Source organism: Oncorhynchus tshawytscha, linkage group LG22, assembly GCF_018296145.1.
Source record: "Oncorhynchus tshawytscha isolate Ot180627B linkage group LG22, Otsh_v2.0, whole genome shotgun sequence".
Classification (NCBI taxonomy): Eukaryota; Metazoa; Chordata; class Actinopteri; order Salmoniformes; family Salmonidae; genus Oncorhynchus; species Oncorhynchus tshawytscha.
Window position 1 is genome coordinate 803,208 of NC_056450.1, and position 22,686 is coordinate 825,893.

General features: G+C 45.2%; 1 protein-coding gene across 1 annotated transcript in view; it reads right to left on the reverse strand.

The window, feature by feature from the left end:
- Positions 1-22,686, reverse strand: part of LOC112247400 (histone-lysine N-methyltransferase PRDM16-like) — a gene marked incomplete at its 3' end in the record, with an annotated part of 390,390 nt that overhangs the window by 139,814 nt on the left and 227,890 nt on the right. Inside the window, exon 3 of the mRNA XM_024416152.2 lies at positions 16,774-16,821. Coding sequence (XP_024271920.2) covers positions 16,774-16,821 — 48 coding nt within the window. The remainder of the gene's footprint in view (positions 1-16,773; positions 16,822-22,686) is intronic.

Consider the following 22,686-nt stretch of genomic DNA (forward strand, 5'->3'; position numbering starts at 1 on the left):
GACATTTCAGACTGTAGGCTGCACCTCCATAAGCACGGACCGATGCCAGCGCCTTTTGGATGTCTTTTTTTGGTGTAGTCTGGCCTTGATTTCCACATCCACAGGACATTGGTTTTTGGTCCGGTCCGGACTGCCCTGTTAATACCTCACAGGGGGCCACAGGGGGCCACAGACTACAGCGGTGGGCTTTCTCAGTGCCTGACACACACACACACCTTTATACACTTTCTGAGGGTGAGTTTGTCCCAATGAAAGTAGACACAAACTGATTTGAAAATGTTATGCTTTTTTCCTTTTATGGCAAAACACATAAAGAGGGATTTAAATCCATAAGGAGAGATTTAAAGACATGCTCCATACGTACTTTGGCAAATAAGTATTTTATAAACCTACCACTTTAGGCTGGATGTATCAATATGTAGTTCATACATGCATAATCTGTGAGCAGAATTACTGTTTTGCCACATATGTGACGTAGTACACACTTTTCAGAGACCACTTTGGGCACTTGAGTGCTACTTTCAAAACTACTGGCTAAAAAGTATACACAAGTACAGGAGAATCTCTTTAAAAAGTGTGATTGTTAAAAGACAGAAACGTAAAATATAACACCAAATGTAATACTTTAAATGATCAACAAAACAATTATTTTACTCTTGGATTCTAAAGCTTCACATGCTGTGATTCTGTGATTCTGTGATTCTGGAATATTCTATAAGTGTTGCATATCTTATCTTCATCCATTGATCAGAAGTGTATTTTTGACATTGATGCACATCACTATTATCTGGTTTCACACCGATGCTCTGCCACGTGGTCATTTTTACTTTGATCCGTCTCCAAGCTGGGCGTGCGTGTGTGTGTGTGTGTGTGCGCTCCTCAAAGCATGACCTGTTTTGGGACTGGGTACATGGTGTGTGAACTATCAAATTGTCCCTAATTAGCCTCTCATTCTTCTCATCTCATGATCTATCTCACTGCCCCAGGGGAGGCAGGGAGGCAGAGGAGGAAAGTCTGTCCTTTCCTACAGTATCTCTCAAGAATCATTATGCCAATTTATCAGTGTAACAACACCTTATGTTGGATCAGAACTGTCCTCTTTAAAACTGCCCTCTTCATTAAGGATTTACAAAACTATTTATTGGACCAGAGCTTAACAAAGCAGAACAAAAATCATCTCCTAAACCACTCTCTGATCTCAAACAGCCGGCAATTCATACTCACTCACTCACTCACTCACTCACTCACTCACTCACTCACTCACTCATATCTGTATTCTACCCTAGCCACTGAGCAGAGATGTACTGTATAATTTACAACTACACAAGAGAATGGATTCAAAGTCTCATTATTTTTCCCTCTGCTGTTTACTCTCTTCCCCACCCGTCAATCATTGTCATCTGAAAAACAAGTCCTAAGTGCAGAGCTGTGGGGCGAGGCTAGCGCTGGGGCACGAGGCTAGCGCTGGGGCAGAGCTGTGGTGCGAGTCTAGCGCTGGGGCATAGCTGGGGCGTGAGGCTAGTTCTGGGGCAGAGCTGGGGCGTGAGGAAAGCGCTGGGGTAGAGCTGGGGCACGAGGCTAGCGGTGGGGCAGGGCAGGGGCGCGAGGCAAGCGCTGGGGCAGACCTGGGGTGCGAGGCTAGCGCTGGGGCATAGCTGGGGCGTGAGGCTAGTTCTGGGGCAGAGCTGGGGCGTGAGGATAGCGCTGGGGCAGAGCTGGGGCGCGAGGCTAGCGGTGGGGCAGGGCAGGGGCGCGAGGCTGGGTGGGGCAGAGCTGGGGCACGAGGCTGCGGTGGGGCAGAGCTGCGGTGCGAGTCTAGCGCTGGGGCAGAGCTGGGGCGTGAGGCTAGCACTGGGGCAGAGCTAGGGTGCGAGGCTAGCGCTGGGGCATAGCGAGGCTAGCGCTGGGGCATAGCTGGGGTGTGAGGCTAGTGCTGGGGCAGAGCTGGGGCGTGAGGCTAGCAGTGGGGCAGGGCTGGGGCGCGAGGCTAGCGGTGGGGCAGAGCTGGGGCGCGAGGCTAAAGCTGGGGCGCGAGGCTAGTTCTGGGGCAGAGCTGGGGCGCGAGGCTAGCTCTGGAGCAGAGCTGGGGCGCGAGGCTGGCGCTGTGGCAGAGCTGGGGCAGAGCTGGGGCGCGAGGCTAAAGCTGGGGCGCGAGGCTAGTTCTGGGGCAGAGCTGGGGCGCGAGGCTAGCTCTGGAGCAGAGCTGGGGCGCGAGGCTGGCGCTGTGGCAGAGCTGGGGCAGAGCTGGGGCGCGAGGCTAGCGCTGGGGCAGAGCTGGAGCGCGAGGCTAGCGCTGGGGCAGAGCTGGGGCACGAGGCTAGCACTGGGGCAGAGCTGGGGCGCGGGGCTGGCACTGGGGCAGAGCTGGGGCGCGAGGATAGTGCTGGGGCAGAGCAGGGGTGCGATGCTAGCGCTGGGGCAGAGCTGGGGCGCAAGGCTAGCGCTGGGGCAGAGCTGGGGCGCGAGGCTAGCGCTGGGGCAGCGCTGGGGCAGAGCTGGGGCGCGAGGCTAGCGCTGGGGCAGAGCTGGGGCGCGATGCTAGCGCTGGGGCAGAGCTGGGGCGTGAGGCTAGCGCTGGGGCAAAGCTGGGGCGTGAGGCTAGTGCTGGGGCAAAGCTGGGGTGCGAGGCTCGCTGCACACAGGGGCATCCCTCCTGCTCCAGAATTACAGGCAGGGACAGAAACGCTGGCGGAGAAAACGGGACTCTCTCATTAGCTGCAATGTAGTTGCCGGCCTCGTGGGCAGGTGCTACTGTAATTAACCATTGTTTGACTATCAAAAGTCGGCAGCTGACTAAATGCAGTCTAGCACTTTCCTTCCCCCTTTCCCCTCATAATTTCAAAGGCTTGTGACCCGCTGGGGGCCCTTTCAGCCTTGAGACGCTGCATCCGCCTCCGGACCCGTTAAGAGCCTGTTGCCAGCAGTAATCAAAACTCAAAATCTTAGGAGGAAAGAATTATTATGATAAAAAGACTGAAAAAAACGTTGGGGCTTTTTTCAGTCGCAGGCTCAAGCAGAGAACTTCCATTAGAAACGGCTAGCTCTCAGAGACTTTGGCTGGCAAATTAATATACGTGCCATGTCTGACGTACTCGACACGAGTCGCCTGCTATGAAGTGATGTTTGTCAAGCAGGTATTGCCCATTATGGTGGGGACCTTAAATCGGACTGACAATGGAGTGTATGTGGAAGGGGTTAGTGTGTGTGGTAGGTGGGTTGGTTGGGGCTTGGCTGAGAGGCAATCGCGCTAGCAAGACAAGACCATGCAGAGTAATCCTGAGCTCGGTGGAAATCATTTTTTACGCCAATAATAATCATATTACTTCACCCCCGCTGATTCGCTGTTTCCGTTGTGAAAATTCCTAGTGCTAATCAAACACAGAAAAAACGGCCAACTGTGAAGGTAACAATCTATCTGTAACGTAACAATATTTTCCCCTCACCTTTTAATACATACTATTCTTTCACTAAGCAATGGTGTTTATATTAGAATAGATTTCATCCCTATTGGAATAGGGCCTATGAGAATGGATTCTATCATCTGCGTACTTGCCGTATTACCTACTAAATAATCATTTTGATATCCCTGGCTAATGTGTTTGATCAGAGGCACCAGAGGGACATTATTTGATAATAGAATAAATTGATATCAGATGGAATATGTTCCCACCTACCATGTCACACGGTTTGGGAATGATGATGCATTATGCACTAGCTCTGCCTATAGTCCGCGAGTCACTGAGTCAGACAACAATAACATCTATTGTACCGTTCTCTCATCACAACTGGCATAAGGAACTGAGCCAAATAACATTAGAGAAAATATAATTTGTGCCTATAAAATAAATACAACATTATATAATATTATTTGTGACTATCAAATAAATACAACACAATATAATATTATTTGTGACTATCAAATACATACAACATAATAGAATATTATTTGTAATAATAATATTTTTTTGTAATTTCTTATAATATTATTAATAATTTATAATAATATTATTACATAATAAATTACAGCAAGGCATCCTTTCATAGATTAACTGGGCAGAGGGCCATGGGGTGGATGACCCTTTAAACACCGAAGACATTCTATGTCTCAATCTTTCACTTCTCTACACAATACAGGACTATCAGGTATGAACTGACACATCAACACAGCATGGTCTTCCTCTCTCTCTTATAATCTCCCTTCTTTTCTCGGTCCCTCTCATCCCTACTAGTCTCGTGATCCCTCCCCCCTTGCCAAAGAAGTAGTCAACATCTATGGCTGAATAAGGGGATAAACTCATGTCAATTCACACGGAGCAAATATGGGACTCTACGGCAGTATTTAGCAGTATTTAGCTGAATAAGGGGATAATCTCATGTAAATTCACACAGAGCAACACTGGGACTCTATGGCAGTATTTAGCTGAATAAGGCGATAATCTCATGTAAATTCACAAATAGCAACACTGGGACTACGGCAGTATTTAGCTGAATAAGGCGATAATCTCATGTAAATTCACACAGAGCAACACCGGGACTCTATGGCAGTATTTAGCTGAATAAGGGGATAATCTCATGTAAATTCACACAGAGCAACAGAGGGACTCTATGGCAGTATTTAGCTGAATAAGGCGATAATCTCATGTAAATTCACAAATAGCAACACTGGGGCTACGGCAGTATTTAGCTGAATAAGGGATAATCTCATGTAAATCCACACAGAGCAACACTGGGACTCTATGGCAGTATTTAGCTGAATAAGGGGATAATCTCATGTAAATCCACACAGAGCAACACCGGGACTCTATGGCAGTATTTGGCCATATTTAGCTGAATAAGGGGATAATCTCATGTAAATTCACACAGAGCAACACTGGGACTCTATGGCAGTATTTAGGAGTATTTAGCTGAATAAGGGGATAATCTCATGTAAATTCACACAGAGCAACACTGGGACTACGGCAGTATTTAGATGAATAAGGCGATAATCTCATGTAAATTCACACAGAGCAACACTGGGACTCTATGGCAGTATTTAGCTGAATAAGGGGATAATCTCATGTAAATTCACAAATAGCAACACTGGGGCTACGGCAGTATTTAGATGAATAAGGCGATAATCTCATGTAAATTCACACAGAGCAACACTGGGACTCTATGGCAGTATTTAGCTGAATGAATAAGGCAACACCGATAATCTCATGTAAATGTAAATTCACACAGAGCAACACTGGGACTCTATGGCAGTATTTAGCTGAATAAGGGGATAATCTCATGTAAATTCACACAGAGCAACACTGGGACTCTACGGCAGTATTTAGGAGTATTTAGCTGAATAAGGGGATAATCTCATGTAAATTCACACAGAGCAACTCTACTGAATAAGGAGAAATCTCATAAATTCCCACAGAGCAATTTAGCTGAATAAGTATTTGGCGGCAGTATTTAGGATATTTAGCTGAATAAGTAATTTGTAAATTCACACAGAGCAACACTGGGACTACGGCAGTATTTAGCTGAATAAGGGATAATCTCATGTAAATCCACACAGAGCAACACCGGGACTCTACGGCAGTATTTAGCAGTATTTAGCTGAATAAGGGGATAATCTCATGTAAATTCACACAGAGCAACACCGGGACTCTACGGCAGTATTTAGCTGAATAAGGGGATAATCTCAAGTAAATCCACACAGAGCAACACTGGGACTCTACAGCAGTATTTAGCTGAATAAGGGGATAATCTCAAGTAAATCCACACAGAGCAACACTGGGACTCTATGGCAGTATTTAGCTGAATAAGGGGATAATCTCATGTAAATTCACACAGAGCAACACTGGGACTCTATGGCAGTATTTAGCTGAATAATGGGATAATCTCATGTAAATTCACACAGAGCAACACTGGGACTAAGGCAGTATTTAGGAGTATTTAGCTGAATAAGGGGATAATCTCATGTAAATTCACACAGAGCAACACAGGGACTCTATGGCAGTATTTAGCTGAATAAGGGGATAATCTCATGTAAATTCACCCAGAGCAACACCGGGACTCTACAGCAGTATTTATCTGAATAATGGGATAATCTCATGTAAATTCACACAGAGCAACACCGGGACTCTACGGCAGTATTTAGCTGAATAAGGGGATAATCTCATGTAAATTCCCACAGAGCAACACTGGGACTCTACGACAGTATTTAGCTGAATAAGGGGATAATCTCATGTAAATTCCCACAGAGCAACACTGGGACTCTACGACAGTATTTAGCAGTATTTAGCTGAATAAGGGGATAATCTCATGTAAATTCACACAGAGCAACACGGGGACTCCACTCTTGGAGATGCTGCGTGTTTGTGTCTGTCTGTGTGCCTGTGTTTGTGTGTGGAGGGGGGTCCCCCATGTACCCTCCCTCAGGACAGGGTCCCCCTACCCCCACTTGGCCTAATCATTGTTTCTCCATCAGATAATTCCCTGTGTATTTTGTCGTCGCCCGGCAACGTGTTAATTACCCCTCGCCGTGGCAATGAGCCGCTCTTCCTTGTAATGGCTTAATTAGGGGTGACGAGCCAGGGAGCTGGTTAACTCAATTAGCCCCTCTCCTTTTTCATTAGCTTCATTATCACAGAAAAAGGTCAACTGTCCTCCTCGTTCCCACCTTCCCCGTCGTTGTCGTATTAACATGCCGATACAGATGAAGGATGGTTGCATGGTGGCAGAGGAGGGTGACAGTGATTTCTGTGTGTTCCTGATCTCGCTCTCTCTTAATCTCTCCGTCTCTATATTTCTCTTGGGCCTTCTGGTTAGGTGGTAGTGAAAGGGCTCCATGTTTGATTGGGCGATATAGATGCTACAGAGAGGGAGAGGAAAGATAACAACGGCGCCGGAGGAGATGGCTGCTGTTTTACGTGCTCCTAACCATTTGTACTATTGTGTGTGTTTTTTGCGTTTTTGTAACTTATCTTCATTGGGATAGGGGGCAACATTGGGAAGTTTGGATGGAAAGCGTGCCCAGAGTAAATTGCCTGTTACTCAGGCCCAGAAGCTAGGATATGCATACAATTGGATAAAAAAAACACTTAACAGTTTACAAAACTGTTAAAATAATGTCTGTGAGTATAACAGAACTCATATGGCAGGCAAAAACCTGAGAAAAATCTAACCAGGAAGTGGGAAATCTGAGGTTCGTAGTTTAAAAAAAAAATGTTTAAGTGATTGCCTATCCAATATCCTGTCTATGGGGTCAGGTTGCACTTCCCAAGGCTTCCAGTAGATGTCAACAGTCTTTAGAAGTTGTTTCAGGCTTCTATTATGAAAGTGGATCGAATAAGAGCTGTTTCAACAAGTGGTCAGGCTAGAAAGCCTTTAGTTTAGTCACGCGCTCAGGCCGTGAGCATGACGGTCGTTCCCTTTCCTTTCTAATGACAACGGAATTGTCCGGTTGGAATATTATTGAAGATTTATGATAAAAACATCCTAAAGATTGTTTATATACATCGTTTGACATGTTTCTACAAACTTTAATGGAACTTTAATGGAACTTGTGCATTTGGATGACTGGACTAAATGCACGGACAAAAAGGAGGTATTTGGACGTAAAGATGAATTTTATCAAACAAAACAAACCTTTATTGTCTAACATGGATACCTGGGAGTGCCATCAGATGAAGATCATCAAAGGTAAGTGATTAATTTCAACGCTATTTCTGACTTTTGTGATACCTCTCCTTTGGAAAATGGCTGTATGGTTTTCTGTGGCTAGGCGCTGACCTAACATAATTGCATGGTGTGCTTACGCCGTAAAGCCTTTTTGAAATCGGACATTGTGGCTGGATTAACAAGACGTTTTTAAAGTGGTGTATAATTATTGTATGTTTGAGGAATTTTAATTATGGGATTTCTGTTTTGAATTTGGCGCCCTGCACTTTCACTGGCTGTTGGCGAGGTGGGGCGCTCAAGCCCCGAACGATCCCAGAGGTTATTTTGAACATAATGTTTCTGCCACCATTACTTATGACCAAAAAGAGCTTCTAGATATCAGGACAGCGATTACATACCTATTCCTCCGTACTGGAGGAATACTTTTTCTACAATTAATCAGATGGGAAGAATTTACTAAAGATGCATGACAAGACCCTCATCCACTTCATTCACAGGAGAAAGAGACGGAAATATCGGGGAAGAAGGTCTGGGTGCTTTGTAAGGATCTGACAGCGATTGAGTGGTGGCTGAACAACGACATGAATAACATATGGCTGGTGAATTATACACTGTATCTGCAGGATAAAACAGCGGCCTCTGGTAAGACAAGGGGTGGCGCTCTAAGTTCATGTTTAAACAACTGGTGCACGAAATCAAAGGAAGTCTCAAGGTTTTGCTCGCCTGAGGTAGAGTACTTCATAAGCTGTAGACCACACTATTTCCCAAGAGAGATCTATATTCTTAGTAGCTGTATATTTACCACCACAAACCGATGATGGCACTAACACCACACTCAATGAGCTGTATAGGGCCATAAACAAACAGGAAAATGCTCATCCAAAGGCGGTGCTCCTAGTGGCCAGGGACTTTAATGCAGGGAAACTTATATCCGTTTAACCTCATTTCTACCAGCATGTTAAATGTGCAACCAGAGGGGAAAAAATCGATACCACCTTTACTCCACACACAGAGACTCATACAAAGCTCTCCCTCGCCCTGGATTTGGCAAATCTAACCATAATTCTATCCTCCTGATTCCTGCTTACAAGTAAAAACTAAAGCAGGAAGCACCAGTGACTCGCTCAATAAAAAAAGTGGTCAGATGAAGCAGATGGTAAGCTAAAGACCTGTTTTGCTAGCGCAGACTGCAATATGTTCGGGGATTCTTCCGATGGCATTGAGGAGTACTCCACATCAGTCACTGGCATCATCAGTAAGTGCATCGATGACGTCGTCCCAACAGTGACTGTATGTACATACCCCATCCAGAAGCCATGGACTACAGAAAATATCCTCACTGAGCTAAAGGATCGAGCTGCCAATTCAAGGAGTAGGACTCCAACCCGGAAATGTATATAAACCATCAAACAGGCAAAGCGTCAATACATGACTAAGATTGAATCGTACTACACCAGCTCAGATGCTCATCTGGATGTGGCAAGGCATGCAAACTATTACCATTAGCAATCGCTGGGTTAGTTAACAGTTCATTGGAATGGGGTGAGGGTATCTGTGCCCTACTCTCTCCCCGGCGAGGGGGCTCAGCGTAGCGTCTGGGTTACTTAACAGATCATTGGAATGGGGTAAGGTGGCGGGTGCCCTACTCTCTCCCTGGCGAGGGGGCTCAGCGTAGAGTCTGTGCCAGCCTCCATCAGATTGAGAGAGGCCTCCAGGAAGGGTAATAAGCTGTAATGAAGATTAAGACTCTGAAAACTTCAGTGTTCAACCACAGAAAGACAGTGGGAGGGATGGGGGGAAAGGGATGGGGGAAAGGGAGGGAGGGATGGGGGAAAGGGAGGGATGGAGGGATGGGGGAAAGGGAGGGAGGGATGGGGGAAAGGGAGGGAGGGATGGGGGAAAGGGAGGGAGGGATGGGGAAAGGGAGGGAGGGATGGGGAAAGGGAGGGAGGGATGGGGAAAAGGGAGGGAGGGATGGGGAAAAGGGAGGGAGGGAGGGATGGGGAAAAGGGAGGGAGGGATGGGGAAAAGGGAGGGAGGGATGGGGAAAAGGGAGGGAGGGATGGGGATGGAAAGGGAGGGAGGGATGGGGAAAGGGAGGGAGGGATGGGGAAAAGGGAGGGAGGGATGGGGAAAAGGGAGGGAGGGATGGGGAAAAGGGAGGGAGGGATGGGGAAAAGGGAGGGAGGGATGGGGAAAGGGAGGGAGGGATGGGGAAAGGGAGGGTGGGATGGGGAAAAGGAGTGGGGGAAATCCTTGTTTTATTAACTTGTCTCCATCAGCATCAAAAGTTGGCAAGGTAATGGGAATGGGCTTTGTACGTGTGGCTTTGTGTTAGTTTGAGTTGTGTTCGTTTCCCTCCACCTGTTGTTATGTACACGGTCGATCGGGACAACATGTTTGGACGCATCTTGAACGAGTCGCGCAAATACACACACACAGTTTTTGTGTTGCTGTTGCTTTGTATAACAATTGTGCATGAACATATTCTGGACAGATCTGTACCTGAAGAATATCAAATAGATCATCTGTTTTTTTCCCCCATCGATTTGATTATTAGCTTAACCAATATTACTATCATCTGACAGACACCTCACTGCTGCCACTGGGTGTGTGTGTGTGTGTGTTTGTGTGTGTGTGTGTGCTTTTTAAAATCACAAATATTGACCAATATTATCTACTATACATTTTCCAGAAAACTTGTTTCCGGACCAATTTCATAATCAATTGACTCACTATCAATTCCCAACCCTGTTAATAAGTGCTTTCAACTGTGTCCAGTATTGAGGGAACTCACTCACTCACACACTCACACACACACACACACACACACACACACAAAACTATCTCTGTTAAAAAAACACCAAACTCTCTGTCTCAATCACATACATTAAATAGAAAACCCTTGTGAAACCAGATCGACCACTGTGCTGACACTTGTTTCACAGAATGTGAGCTTGTCACATCAGGCTTGATCAGGAAAGTTATACAAATACAGTATGCTTGATGCCATACCAACTGATGCCTGTCCCTCTGTCCCCCATCCCCCAGCTGCCCAGTGCCTCTCCACTTGCCTTTCTCCTTCTTTCCCCCTCCTCACCTCCTTCTGCTCTGCCTCTTCATTCATTCCCATAAGAAGTAGCCCATTTCACTGTTGCGGTCAATTTATGGTTGAGAGATGGAAAAACATCTCTCTTTGATGAGAGCCCAAACACTTCCCCAGTGTTTCCCCAGATCAAGATTGCAGACATTTGCGCATCTCTAGTCAGAAAACGCCTTGCACAAACCCTTTCCCCCTGGCACATTTTCTGGCTGGTGCCCACATTGCCTTCTTTGTTGTTTTCCTTGCAAATAATAACGTTGGACGTGTGTGTTCCTATCAAAGTAAAGGCCTTATTTTCTGTATATCATGTTGCCGTTTCTACCTTAGCATACCGTATTTAGGTACAGTGCCTTCGGAAGGTATTCAGACCCCTTGACTTTTTTCACATTTTGTTATGTTACAGCCTTAATCTAAAATTGATCAATAAAATAACAAATCATCAGCAATCTACACACAATATCCCATAATGACAAAGCAAAAACAGGTTTTATAAAAATGTTTTAAAGTCCCTTTGCTATGAGACCCACAATTGAGCTCAGGTGCATCCTGTTTCCATTGATCATCCTTCAGATGTTTCTACAACTTGATTGCAGCCCACTTGTGGTAAATTTAATGAATTGGATATGATTTGGAAAGGCACACACCTGCCTATATAAGGTCCGACAGTTGACGTTGCATATAGAGCAAAAACCAAGCCATTAGGTCGAAGGATTTGTTCGTAGAGCTCCGAGACAGGATTGTGTTGAGGCACAGATCTGAGGAAGGGTACCAAAAAATGTCTGCAGCATTGAAGGTCCCCAAGAACACAGTGGCCTCCTTCATTCTTAAATGGAAGAAGTTTGGAGCCACCAAGACTCTTAGAGCTGGCCGCCCAGCCAAACTGAGCAATAGGGTTAGAAGGCGACCAAGAAACCCATGGTCACTCTGACAGAGCTCTAGTGTTCCTCTGTGGAGATGGGAGAACATTCCAGAAGGACAACCATCTCTGCAGCACTCCATCAATTAGGTGTTTATGGTAGATTGACCAAACAGAAGCCACTCCCCAGTAAAAGGCACATAACAGCATGCTTGGAGTTTGCCAAATGGTACCTAAAGACTCTCAGACCATGAGAAACAAGATTCTCTGGTCTGATGAAACTGGCACCATCCCTATGTTGAAGCATGGTGGTGTCAGCATCAAAGAGAGGAAGGCTCCACACCACTCTCTCACTTGAGTATCTTACCTAGTTATCTTCTGATGATCTCATTTTGTTCTTTTGTAGCTTTGTCAAATGTCATGTCTGCTCCCGCTCCCCCCCCTGTGGTGCTCGAGGTCGCCAGGCTGCATATCATTACGGACACCTGTCACCATCGTTACGTGCATCAGCGCTTCATCGGACTCCCCTGGCCTCCATCACGTTGTTAATTACCTCCCCTATATCTGTCACTTACTCAGTTTCTTTCAGCATTAATGTTATGTGTCCCTTGTCCAGACCCTGTTTCCTCTCTGTTTATTCATTAAATATACATACCCTGTACTTGCTTCTCGTCTCCCCGCAGTCAAGTATGCACGTGTTTTCTATCCCAGTTCGCTCCTCTCCCTGTAGGTTTAACAGCTGCTTCTCACCCCTTAGCTGAAACCCTTCTAATTTAGTGTACCCTGCTCGCACAAACCATGTGAAATTGCTAGTCTCCGGCAGCGTTTGGGACTGCCGATTTGCACTCAACAAGGCTGAGATGGTTATGTGCTGCCACAATATTCTCTTCATCTCTCCCACTACTCCTTACTCTTATATCCTCTCGCCCTTCTGCTAAACACTTCTCACTCCTGTCTCCTGAATCTACCTCTTCGACCCTACTCTCCTCCCTTCCTGCATCCTTTGACTCTCATTGTCCCCTTTCTTCCGGGGTGGCTCAACATTCCCCTCCCGCTCTGTGGCTGAATGACCCACTGTGTACTCACAGAACAGGGCTGTGGGCAGCTGAGCTGAAATAGAGGAAAACTTAACTTCTGGAGGACATATCGTCCATCCATCCACTCCCACCTCTCTTCCTTCTCTTCTTCTGTATCTGCTGTTACAGCTGCTTTCTATCACTCTAGATGTCAAGCTTCTGCCTCCACCTTGAGAAACTCCTCCATTTTCTGCTCCTTACCTAATCCTCCACCTCCTTCACAAAAGAACAATAGCGGTCAGGTAGGTAGGACAGATGTTTGAACTTATATCTACCAGTAAATGGTAAGGCAACAATGGGTATGCAAAATGCTAAGGCTTTCCAAAACAACATTCCCAATGTAATGCTTACTGCAAAGTAGACCTAATTGGCAGAATGATATCATGATGATTTGCATCAGTCTGACCAGCATTTGTTTTGCAAACTCTGCCATAGGCACATCGCTGTACATTGTAGCTTATACTAGGCTACAGAAACACCGCTAGCCAAACACAACGGTCTCTTGATAGGTAAACGATAGAATTAAAATGATACTTCGGGATTTTGGCAATGAGCCTCTTTATATACTTCTCCAGAGTGAACACATGGATACCATTTTATGTCTCTGTGTCCAGTATGAGGGAAGTTAGAGGTAGTTTCACGAGCCAATGCTAACTAGCATTAGCACAGTGACTGAAGGTCTTTGGGGATTTAGCACTGTTATTATTGGTCGGAAGTATCCCTATAAAATATCCCCAAATACACACAAATGCAAATAGTAAATAACTTTAAGTTTCTGTCAAAATAGCTGTCAAAATAGCTTACTGAGAGCCTGCCAACAAGTGGTGCTGGCGGGCTTAAATAATATAGTAATGTTAAACCAATTGCATTAAGTTAATGTTATTTTTGTTTGCTGTCATGAACTCAGCAAAAAAAGAAATATCCTCTCACTGTCAACTGCATTTATTTTCAGCAAACTTAACATGTGTAAATATTTGTATGAACATTACAAGATTCAAAAACAGACATAAACTGAACAAGTTCCACGGACATGTGACTAACAGAAATGGAATAATGTGTCCCTGAACAATGGGGGGGGTCAAAATCAAAAGTAACAGTCAGTATCTGGTGTGGCCACCAGCTGCATTAAGTACTGCAGTGCATCTCCTCCTCATGGACTGCACCAGATTTGCCAGTTCTTGCTGTGAGATGTTACCACACTCTTCCACCAAGGCACCTGCAAGTTCCCGGACATTTCTGGGAGGAATGGCCCTAGCACTCACCCTCCGATCCAACAGGTCCTAGACATGCTCAATGGGATTGAGATCCGGGCTCTTCGCTGGCCATGGCAGAACACTGACATTCCAGTCTTGCAGGAAATCACGCACAGAACAACCAGTATGGACGGTTGCATTGTCATGCTGGAGGGTCATGTCAGGACGAACAGGAAGGGTACCACATGAGGGAGGATGTCTTCCCTGTAATGCACAGCGTTGAGATTGCCTGCAATGCAAACAAGCTCAGTCCGATGATGCTGTGATACACCACCGCAGACCATAACGGACCCTCCACCTCCAAATCGATCCCGCTCCAGAGTACATGCCTTGGTGTAACGCTCATTTCTTCGACAATAAACACAAATCCATCCATCACCCCTGGTGAGACAAAACCGCGACTCGTCAGTGTTGCCGGTGATGTCTGGTGAGGACCTGCCTTTACAACAGGGCTACAAGCCCTCAGTCCAGCCTCTCTCAGCCTATTGCGGACAGTCTGAGTACTGATGGGGGGATTGTGCGTTCCCGGTGTAACTCAGGCATGTTGCCATCCTGTACCTGTCCCGCAGGTACGATGTTCGGATCCTGTGCAGGTGTTGTTACACGTGGTCTGCCACTGCGAGGACGATCAGCTGTCGGTCCTGTCTCCCTGTAGCGCTGTCTTAGTCGTCTCAGAGTACGGACATTGTAATTTATTGCCCTGGAACATTTGCAGTCCTCATGTCTCCTTGCAGCATGCCTAAGGTACGTTCACGCAGATCAGCAGGGACCCTGGGCATCTTTCTTTTGGTGTTTTTCAGAGTCAGTAGAAAGGTCTCTTCAGTGTCCTAAGTTTTCATAACTGTGACCTTAATTGCCTACGTCTGTAAGCTGTTAGTGTCTTAATGACCGTTCCACAGGTGCATTTTTATTAATTGTTTATGGTTCATTGAACAAGCATGGGAAACAGTGTTTAAACCCTTTACAATGAAGATCTGTGAAGTTATTTGGATTTTTAGGAATTATCTTTGAAAGACAGGGCCCTGAAAAAGGGACGATTTTTTTGTTCCTGAGTTTATGTAAAAAATATGTAAAAATTGACCAAACAATAAATTACAATGTCCGTACTCTGAGACGACTAAGACAGCGCTACAGGGAGACAGGACGGACAGCTGATCGTCCTCGCAGTGGCAGACCACGTGTGGCTTGCAACAATGACAAGAAACTGCCCTGTGTGGAATCGTAAGTTATTGTGATTCTAGATGGCCAGGTGGCTTGCAACAATGACAAGAAACTGCCCTGTGGGGAATCGTAAGTTATTGTGATTCTAGATGGCCAGGTGTTTTGCAACAATGACAAGAAACTGCCCTGTGGGGAATAGTAAGTTATTGTGATTCTGGATGGCCCTGTGGGGAATCTTAAGTTATTGTGATTCTGGATGGCCAGGTGGCTTGCAACAATGACAAGAAACTGCCCTGTGGGGAATCGTAAGTTACTGTGATTCTGGATGGCCAGGTGGCCTGCAACAATGACAAGAAACTGCCCTGTGTGGAATCGTAAGTTATTGTGATTCTAGATGGCCAGGTGGCTTGAAACAATGACAAGAAACTGCCCTGTGGGGAATCATAAATTATTGTGATTCTGGATGGCCAGGCTTGCAACAATGACAAGAAACTGCCCTGTGGGGTATCATAAGTTATTGTGATTCTAGATGGCCAGGTGGCTTGCAACAATGACAAGAAACTGCCCTGTTGGGAATCGTTGCTGATTTCAGCTAGTTTGATATTTTTATTGATACCATGTCTTGTTTTGAGGTGTTTTGACTGATTTCATGTCAATGCTAATATGTAAAAAAAAAAAAAAAATTGGAGACCAAATATTGTTTACATGTTGTTAACATTCTTAGCCAACCCTGTCAGTTTTGCAAGCATCGGTTTTGTTGCTAAACAACCAACCCATCTATATAGTGCTCTACTTTTGACCAGGGCTGTATGGGCCCTGATAAATAGGGATTAGGCTGCCATTTGGGATGCATGACTGGAGTGGGTGGACCGGACCATGGCTATAGGTTTCCATTGTTCTTTCACCATTAACTTTATACCCTGATAAATAGGGATTAGGCTGCCATTTGGGACGCATGACTGGAGTGCGTGGACCGGACCATGGCTATAGGTTTCCATTGTTCTTTCACCATTAACTTTATACCCTGATAAATAGGGATTAGGCTGCCATTTGGGATGCATGACTGGAGTGGGTGGACCGGACCATGGCTATAGGTTTCCATTGATTTTTCTAACAAGTGTCCCTCCCTCTCTTCTTTCTTTCTTTCCCCAGCCATTGTTCTTTCACCATTAACTTTATACTTGAACTCTCTCCCTTTTCCGCCGTGACCCGGCAACACTGTCCGTAAAACCCAACGGCCCGCCTCTCAATAAATGTATCACCTCATAAAGATGTGGCCGCTGGTGTCGTGGTCAACAGGACGTATCAACAACACAAAGACCAATGATGGAGAATCTCTCTCCCTCTCTCTCACACACATACACACTCACACTCCTCACAGCATCATTCACAGTCACAGCACGACAATCCACTGGTCATGTAATAGGAAGCTGGGCAGCCTGTATTCCCAATGAATGGGAATGGGAATATATCTGTACCTATAATATGTGGTTTGACACAGAGTTCACGTCTGAAACGATGGGAGGTATGTGGTATCAATGTGTCAGTGTGTGTCTGTGTACAATGACGATATACAGTAGGGTGACATCAGGTGTGACAGCGTATGTTGACACTGTCCGCACCTCTGTGACCAAACAAAAAGCAGCAATACATCTCTACAGGTCTTACCTTTTTGAAGCAGCTCTCCGGAGAGGACGTCACCTCGTGGTCATTCAGCTGTGAAGACAACAAAACATGTTACCATTCAACTCCAACAGAAATAACAGCCTCCTCGTTCCTAGGACACAGCGCTCTGAACAACATCTGACAAAAACGCTACTTCCACGCCCGGCCCGCCACAGGAGTCGCTGAGACAAGGATATCCCTACCGGCCAAGCCCTCCCTAACCCGGACGACGCTAGGCCAATTGTGCCTCGCCCCACGGACCTCCCGGTCGCGGCCGATTACGACAGAGCCTGGGCGTGAGCTCTGATGGCACAGCTGGCGCTGCAGTACAGCGCCCTTAACCACTGCGCCACCCAGGAGGCCCCACAGGCAGACATTTTGATTAAGAGACACCTTTAGAAAATATTGTTTTTGTCTAACACTAAACATACAAATATGTTAAATCTTACAAGGTTAAATCTTACAGTTAGTGTTTTACTAATTAGATCATGCTATATCTAGAACGCATATCAGTCACTTCAAGCCTGATTCATACAGTTTTGTTGAATAGGAAATGCATCAAATAAAACATTTCAGATTGTTATCAGAAGTGACTACACCACTAATTTAACTCTTTTTTTTTTACCAGAAAGGTGAGATGTTAACCTTTCTGTGAGTATGCAGTATTACTAGTTTTACTAGTTATTGTTCACTGCCCTCTCATGATAAATAATTACTTTTGGGGATTACATAGATTACATTTTTGATTACACACGCACGCGCGCGCACGCACACAAACACACATATGTGCACACACACAAGAACACACACACCTCCATCTCTCAAGCTCACCCGCCACCCAACCCCACCGACTGTATGCTCCCCCACATCCCCCTAACAGAAGGGTGTGTTGTGTGGGGTTGCACGGCGGTAACGCGCCCATATATTACACTTGATTTCTCTTGGAATGTCCTCCTCAATGATTTGAAGGGGGAACAGGGGAGGAATATGCAACTGTATTCCCGAACATTTATCTCATTTGGAGTCTGATCTGGAGAACTGTGATTATTTGAGTCTTTGATGAATCAGGTTGAATGGACCCTCTCAAAGAGAGACTATGGTCTGTGTGGACGGTAAAGCAGGATCGGGGTTCCATAAACATTGGCAGGCTTTTTCCATGGGTGATTCTTCCCGACCCTAGCCAGATTCCTTCTAATGGAGCGAGAGCTCGATTTCTCACACATTGGACTGTACAAAATCGTTAAGTACATCACTAACTGTAAATCTCCAAGTCTCTTATGGTTTAATAGTAATTGTTTTGTCGATGTATCATGTGTGAGCATGGATCTGACACTGCCTCTTGACCATCCAGGGCTCCATTGAGAGAGACTTGAAAGAGATCTCACATGATTAAAAGCCCAATGCAGCCGTTTGTATCTCAATATCAAATAATTTCTGGATAACAATTTAGTACCTTGCAAAAGCAATGTCCCAAGCAATAATTTTTCTACAACTGTCTGGGAGTGGTCTGAGTGGGGAGGGGAAAACACTTCAGTGAATAGGATGCCATTTCAGATGTGCCACTTCAGTGATTAGGATGCCATTTCAGATGTGCCACCTCAGTGAATAGCATGCCATTTCAGATGTGCCACTTCAGTGAATAGCATGCCATTTCAGATGTGCCACTCTAGTGAATAGGATGCCATTTCAGATGTGCCACTCCAGTGAATAGGATGCCATTTCAGATGTGCCACTTCAGTGAATAGCATGCCATTTCAGATGTGCCACTTCAGTGAATAGCATGCCATTTCAGATGTGCCACTTCAGTGAATAGCATGCCATTTCAGATGTGCCACTTCAGTGAATAGCATGCCATTTCAGATGTGCCACTTCAGTGAATAGGATGCCATTTCAGATGTGCCACTCCAGTGGATAGGATGCCATTTCAGATGTGCCACTTCAGTGAATAGGATGCCATTTCAGATGTGCCACTTCAGTCAATAGGATGCCATTTCAGATGTGCCACTTCAGTGAATAGGATGCCATTTCAGATGTGCCACTTCAGTAAAGAGGGTGCCATTTCAGATGTGCCACTTCAGTAAATAGGGTGCCATTTCAGATGTGCCACTTCAGTGAATAGCGTGCCATTTCAGATGTGCCACTTCAGTGAATAGGACGCCATTTTAGATGTGCCACTTCAGTGAATAGGATGCCATTTCAGATGTGCCACTTCAGTGAATAGGCCGCCATTTCAGATGTGCCACTTCAGTGAATAGGCCGCCATTTCAGATGTGCCACTTCAGTGAATACCATGCCATTTCAGATGTGCCACTTCAGTGAATAGGATGCCATTTCAGATGTGCCACTTCAGTGAATATTTCAGATGCCGCCATTTCAGATGTGCCACTTCAGTGAATAGGCCGCCATTTCAGATGTGCCACTTCAGTGAATTTCAGGATGCCATTTCAGATGTGCCACTTCAGTGAATAGGATGCTTCAGTGAATGGGATGCCATTTCAGATGTGCCACTTTAGTGAATAGGATGCCATTTCAGATGTGCCACTTCAGTGAATAGGCCGCCATTTCAGATGTGCCACTTCAGTGAATAGGCCGCCATTTCAGATGTGCCACTTCAGTGAATAGCATGTCATTTCAGATGTCTGTATTTCAGACTCACCCATGTGTGCTGCAGACAGACAGACAGAGCTGTGCACCAGAGCTGTGGTTCCCACCATTAAGCTGTCAGTGGATCTCCCAGCACACTGAATGGAAGCAATTACAACACAGATACTTACAAGAGTACACTTACGCTACTTACATCTATAATTTAAACCTCAGCCTTGTCAAAGCCATCCCGGCGGCGCATTTAAATGATACTATTTTAAACAAGCGTGGTCTCAGAATTCTAAACTGAGCGACTACAAGGTCTTGGTATTTGGTCAGCCGCAGCCCATGTGCAACTCACAAGCCCTCTTGGCCCATCACATATGCACACCAGCATCCAATACACACTTTGTGTGTGATTATAAATGGCTGTTCCACTACTTAGGGGCACGGCTTTCGGGAATGCCAGAGCCAGTCACCCAATGAGCGAGAGAGAGTGAAAGAGAGTGAGAGAGAGATTAAAAGGAGAGAAAATATGGATCTGGCTCGAGGGCCTGTGTGTGTTTGCTGCATGTTTCTGTGTGTGATGGTGGTATTGCTGATAAGAATCTTCTTTAACATTCCGGGCCCTCCTGTTCACCTTGTGCTCCGTGGTCCGACAATAGTCCTTAGAGTGATGGGCACAGATAACAGAGAGAGAGAGACAGAGGCTGAGAGAAGAGGATGGAGAAGGAAGAGAGAAGATAGAGAAAAAAGACAGAGAGGATAGATAAAGAGCAAGAGGAGAAAGAGAGGGAGAGAGAAAGGAGGAAGAGGATAGACAGAAGAGAGAGGATGTATTTCCCCGCTATTACCATATGTGGAGGCCAGCAATAATAGTTCACAAAGCAACAACTTCATTGAGTCTGCAAGACATTATCAAGCACTCCAACAGAGTTAGGCCCGAGTTCCCTCACTCTCCCCACCACCCTATAGACACGCCAAACACTTGTAGATGTAGATATATCAAATGGTATAGCCTGAAACTGAAACATGCAAATGGGCACAAGCGGTTATTAAACTGCTTTAATGGTTTTCAGCTTTTGGGTCAGACACACTCATTCCCTCCTCATCCTCCTCTTTCTCTGCAGGTGCTCTCAAAATTGCAAGATGACAAAATTTGACTAATAAAAATATGTTGTTCTCGTTTTGCATTGAACTTCGAAAACAAGCTGCCTTAAATGAATTGAAGTTGTAAATATCAAAACATCTCAGTTGAAGTTGTTTCTTCAGAGCAGTCATCAAAGTCTCCTGTGCTTTAACATATGGGGTTATAGGTGTGATGTGCTAGACCCAAGGCTGTCTCTCTCACTCAGCTCCTGCAGACACACACACACACACACACGTTTGTTTTACTATCCTTGTTCAGACCAAGCAATTGATTCCCATTATTTCCCCTAACCCTTAACGTTAACCAGTTGGATTTAGGGGGCGCTATTTTAATTGTTGGATGAAAAACGTTCCCATTTTAAACAAGATATTTTGTCACAAATAGATGCTCGACTATGCATATAATTGACAGCTTTGGAAAGAAGACACTCTGACGTTTCCAAAACTGCAAAGATATTGTCTGTGAGTGCCACAGAACTGATGTTACAGGCGAAACCCAGATAAAAATCCAACCAGGAAGTGCCGCATTTTTTGAAATCGCCTCATGCCAATGACTCCTTATATGGCTGTGAATGAGCTACGAATGAGCTTACGTTGTCTACGTTTTCCCCAAGGTGTCTACAGCATTGTGATGTCTTTTTAGGCATTTCCCTTGAAGAATGGCTGTAAGGGACCATATGGCATGTGGTCACATGGTGTCTCCCGCAGAAAACCTTGCGTAAAATACTGAGGTAGCCATTTTTCCAATCGCTTCTTATGAGAAACTGCCTCGACGGATATATTATCGAATATATTTGTTAAAAACACCTTGAGGATCCATCCTCAACAACGTTTGACGTGTTTCTGTCGATATTATGTAGCTAATTTTGAAAAAAAGTTTGGCGTTATAGTTGTAGCATTTTTCAGTCAATTTCTCAGCCAAGCATGGTGAAGAAACGGAAGCTTTTTCGCCTACAAAAGTAATATTTTTGGAAAAAAGGAACATTTGCTATCTAACTGGGAGTCTCCTGAGTGAAAGCATCCAAAGTTCTTCAAAGGTAAATGATTTAATTTGGTTGCTTTTCTTATTTTCGTGAAAATGTTGCCTGCTGCCAGCAGAGCCTAGCATAGCATTTGCCATGATAAACTTACACAAATGCTTGTCTAGCGTTGGCTGTAACGCATATTTTGAAAATCTGAGATGACTGTGTTGTTAACAAAAGGCTAAGCTTGTGTTTGCGATTTTCATGAATAGGAAAAGTTTCTAGGGGTATTTATGTCCGTTGCGTTATGCTAATGCATTTGAGGCTATGATTACGCTCCCGAATATGGGTTTGCTCATCGCAACTGGTTTTAACCCCAACCCCAAACCCTAAACCTAACTCCTAAACATTGTGGCAGGATGACGGATGGGTGTAAGCATCTGCCTTTGATTACAAAGGTTGGAAGTTCAAATCCAGCAAGAAGTTGTTTTTGAGATTTTTGTTTTAAGCCAATCCTAAACCTTAACCCTTACCTTAACGCCTAACCTTAAGATTTTGGAGTAAATGCCTTAAACACTTTGAAATTTGACGTTTGCAACAACTTTCATAATCTTTATGTCTTATTGTTACATTTAGAGTACAAATATAGTTTTCAGCACTTATATGCACAAATCATTTTTGGAGTGGCAAGTGTCTTCACTGATATTTCCAACCTCTCCCTGACCGAGTATGTAATACCTACATGTTTCAAACAGACCACCATAATCCCTGTGCCCAAGGAAGCGAAGGTGACCTGCCTAAATGATTACCGCCCCGTGGCACTCACGCAGGTAGCCATGAAGTGCTTTGAAAGGTTGGTCATGACTCACATCAACAGCATACAACCCTAGACCCACTCCAATTTGCATACCGCCCCAACAGATCCACAGACGATGCAATCTCAATAGCACTCAACACTGCCCTTTCACACCTGGACAAAAGGAAAACCTATGTGAGAATGCTGTTCATTGACTACAGCTCAGCGTTCAACACCATAGTGGCCACGAAGCTCATCACTAAGCTATGTACCCTGGGATTAAACACCTCCCTCTGCAACTGGATCCTGAACTTTCAGATTGGACAACACGTCTGCCATGCTGATCCTCAACACTGGGGCCCCTCAGGGGTGTGTACTTAGTCCCCTCCTGTACTCCCTGTTCACCCATGACTGCATGGCCAAACA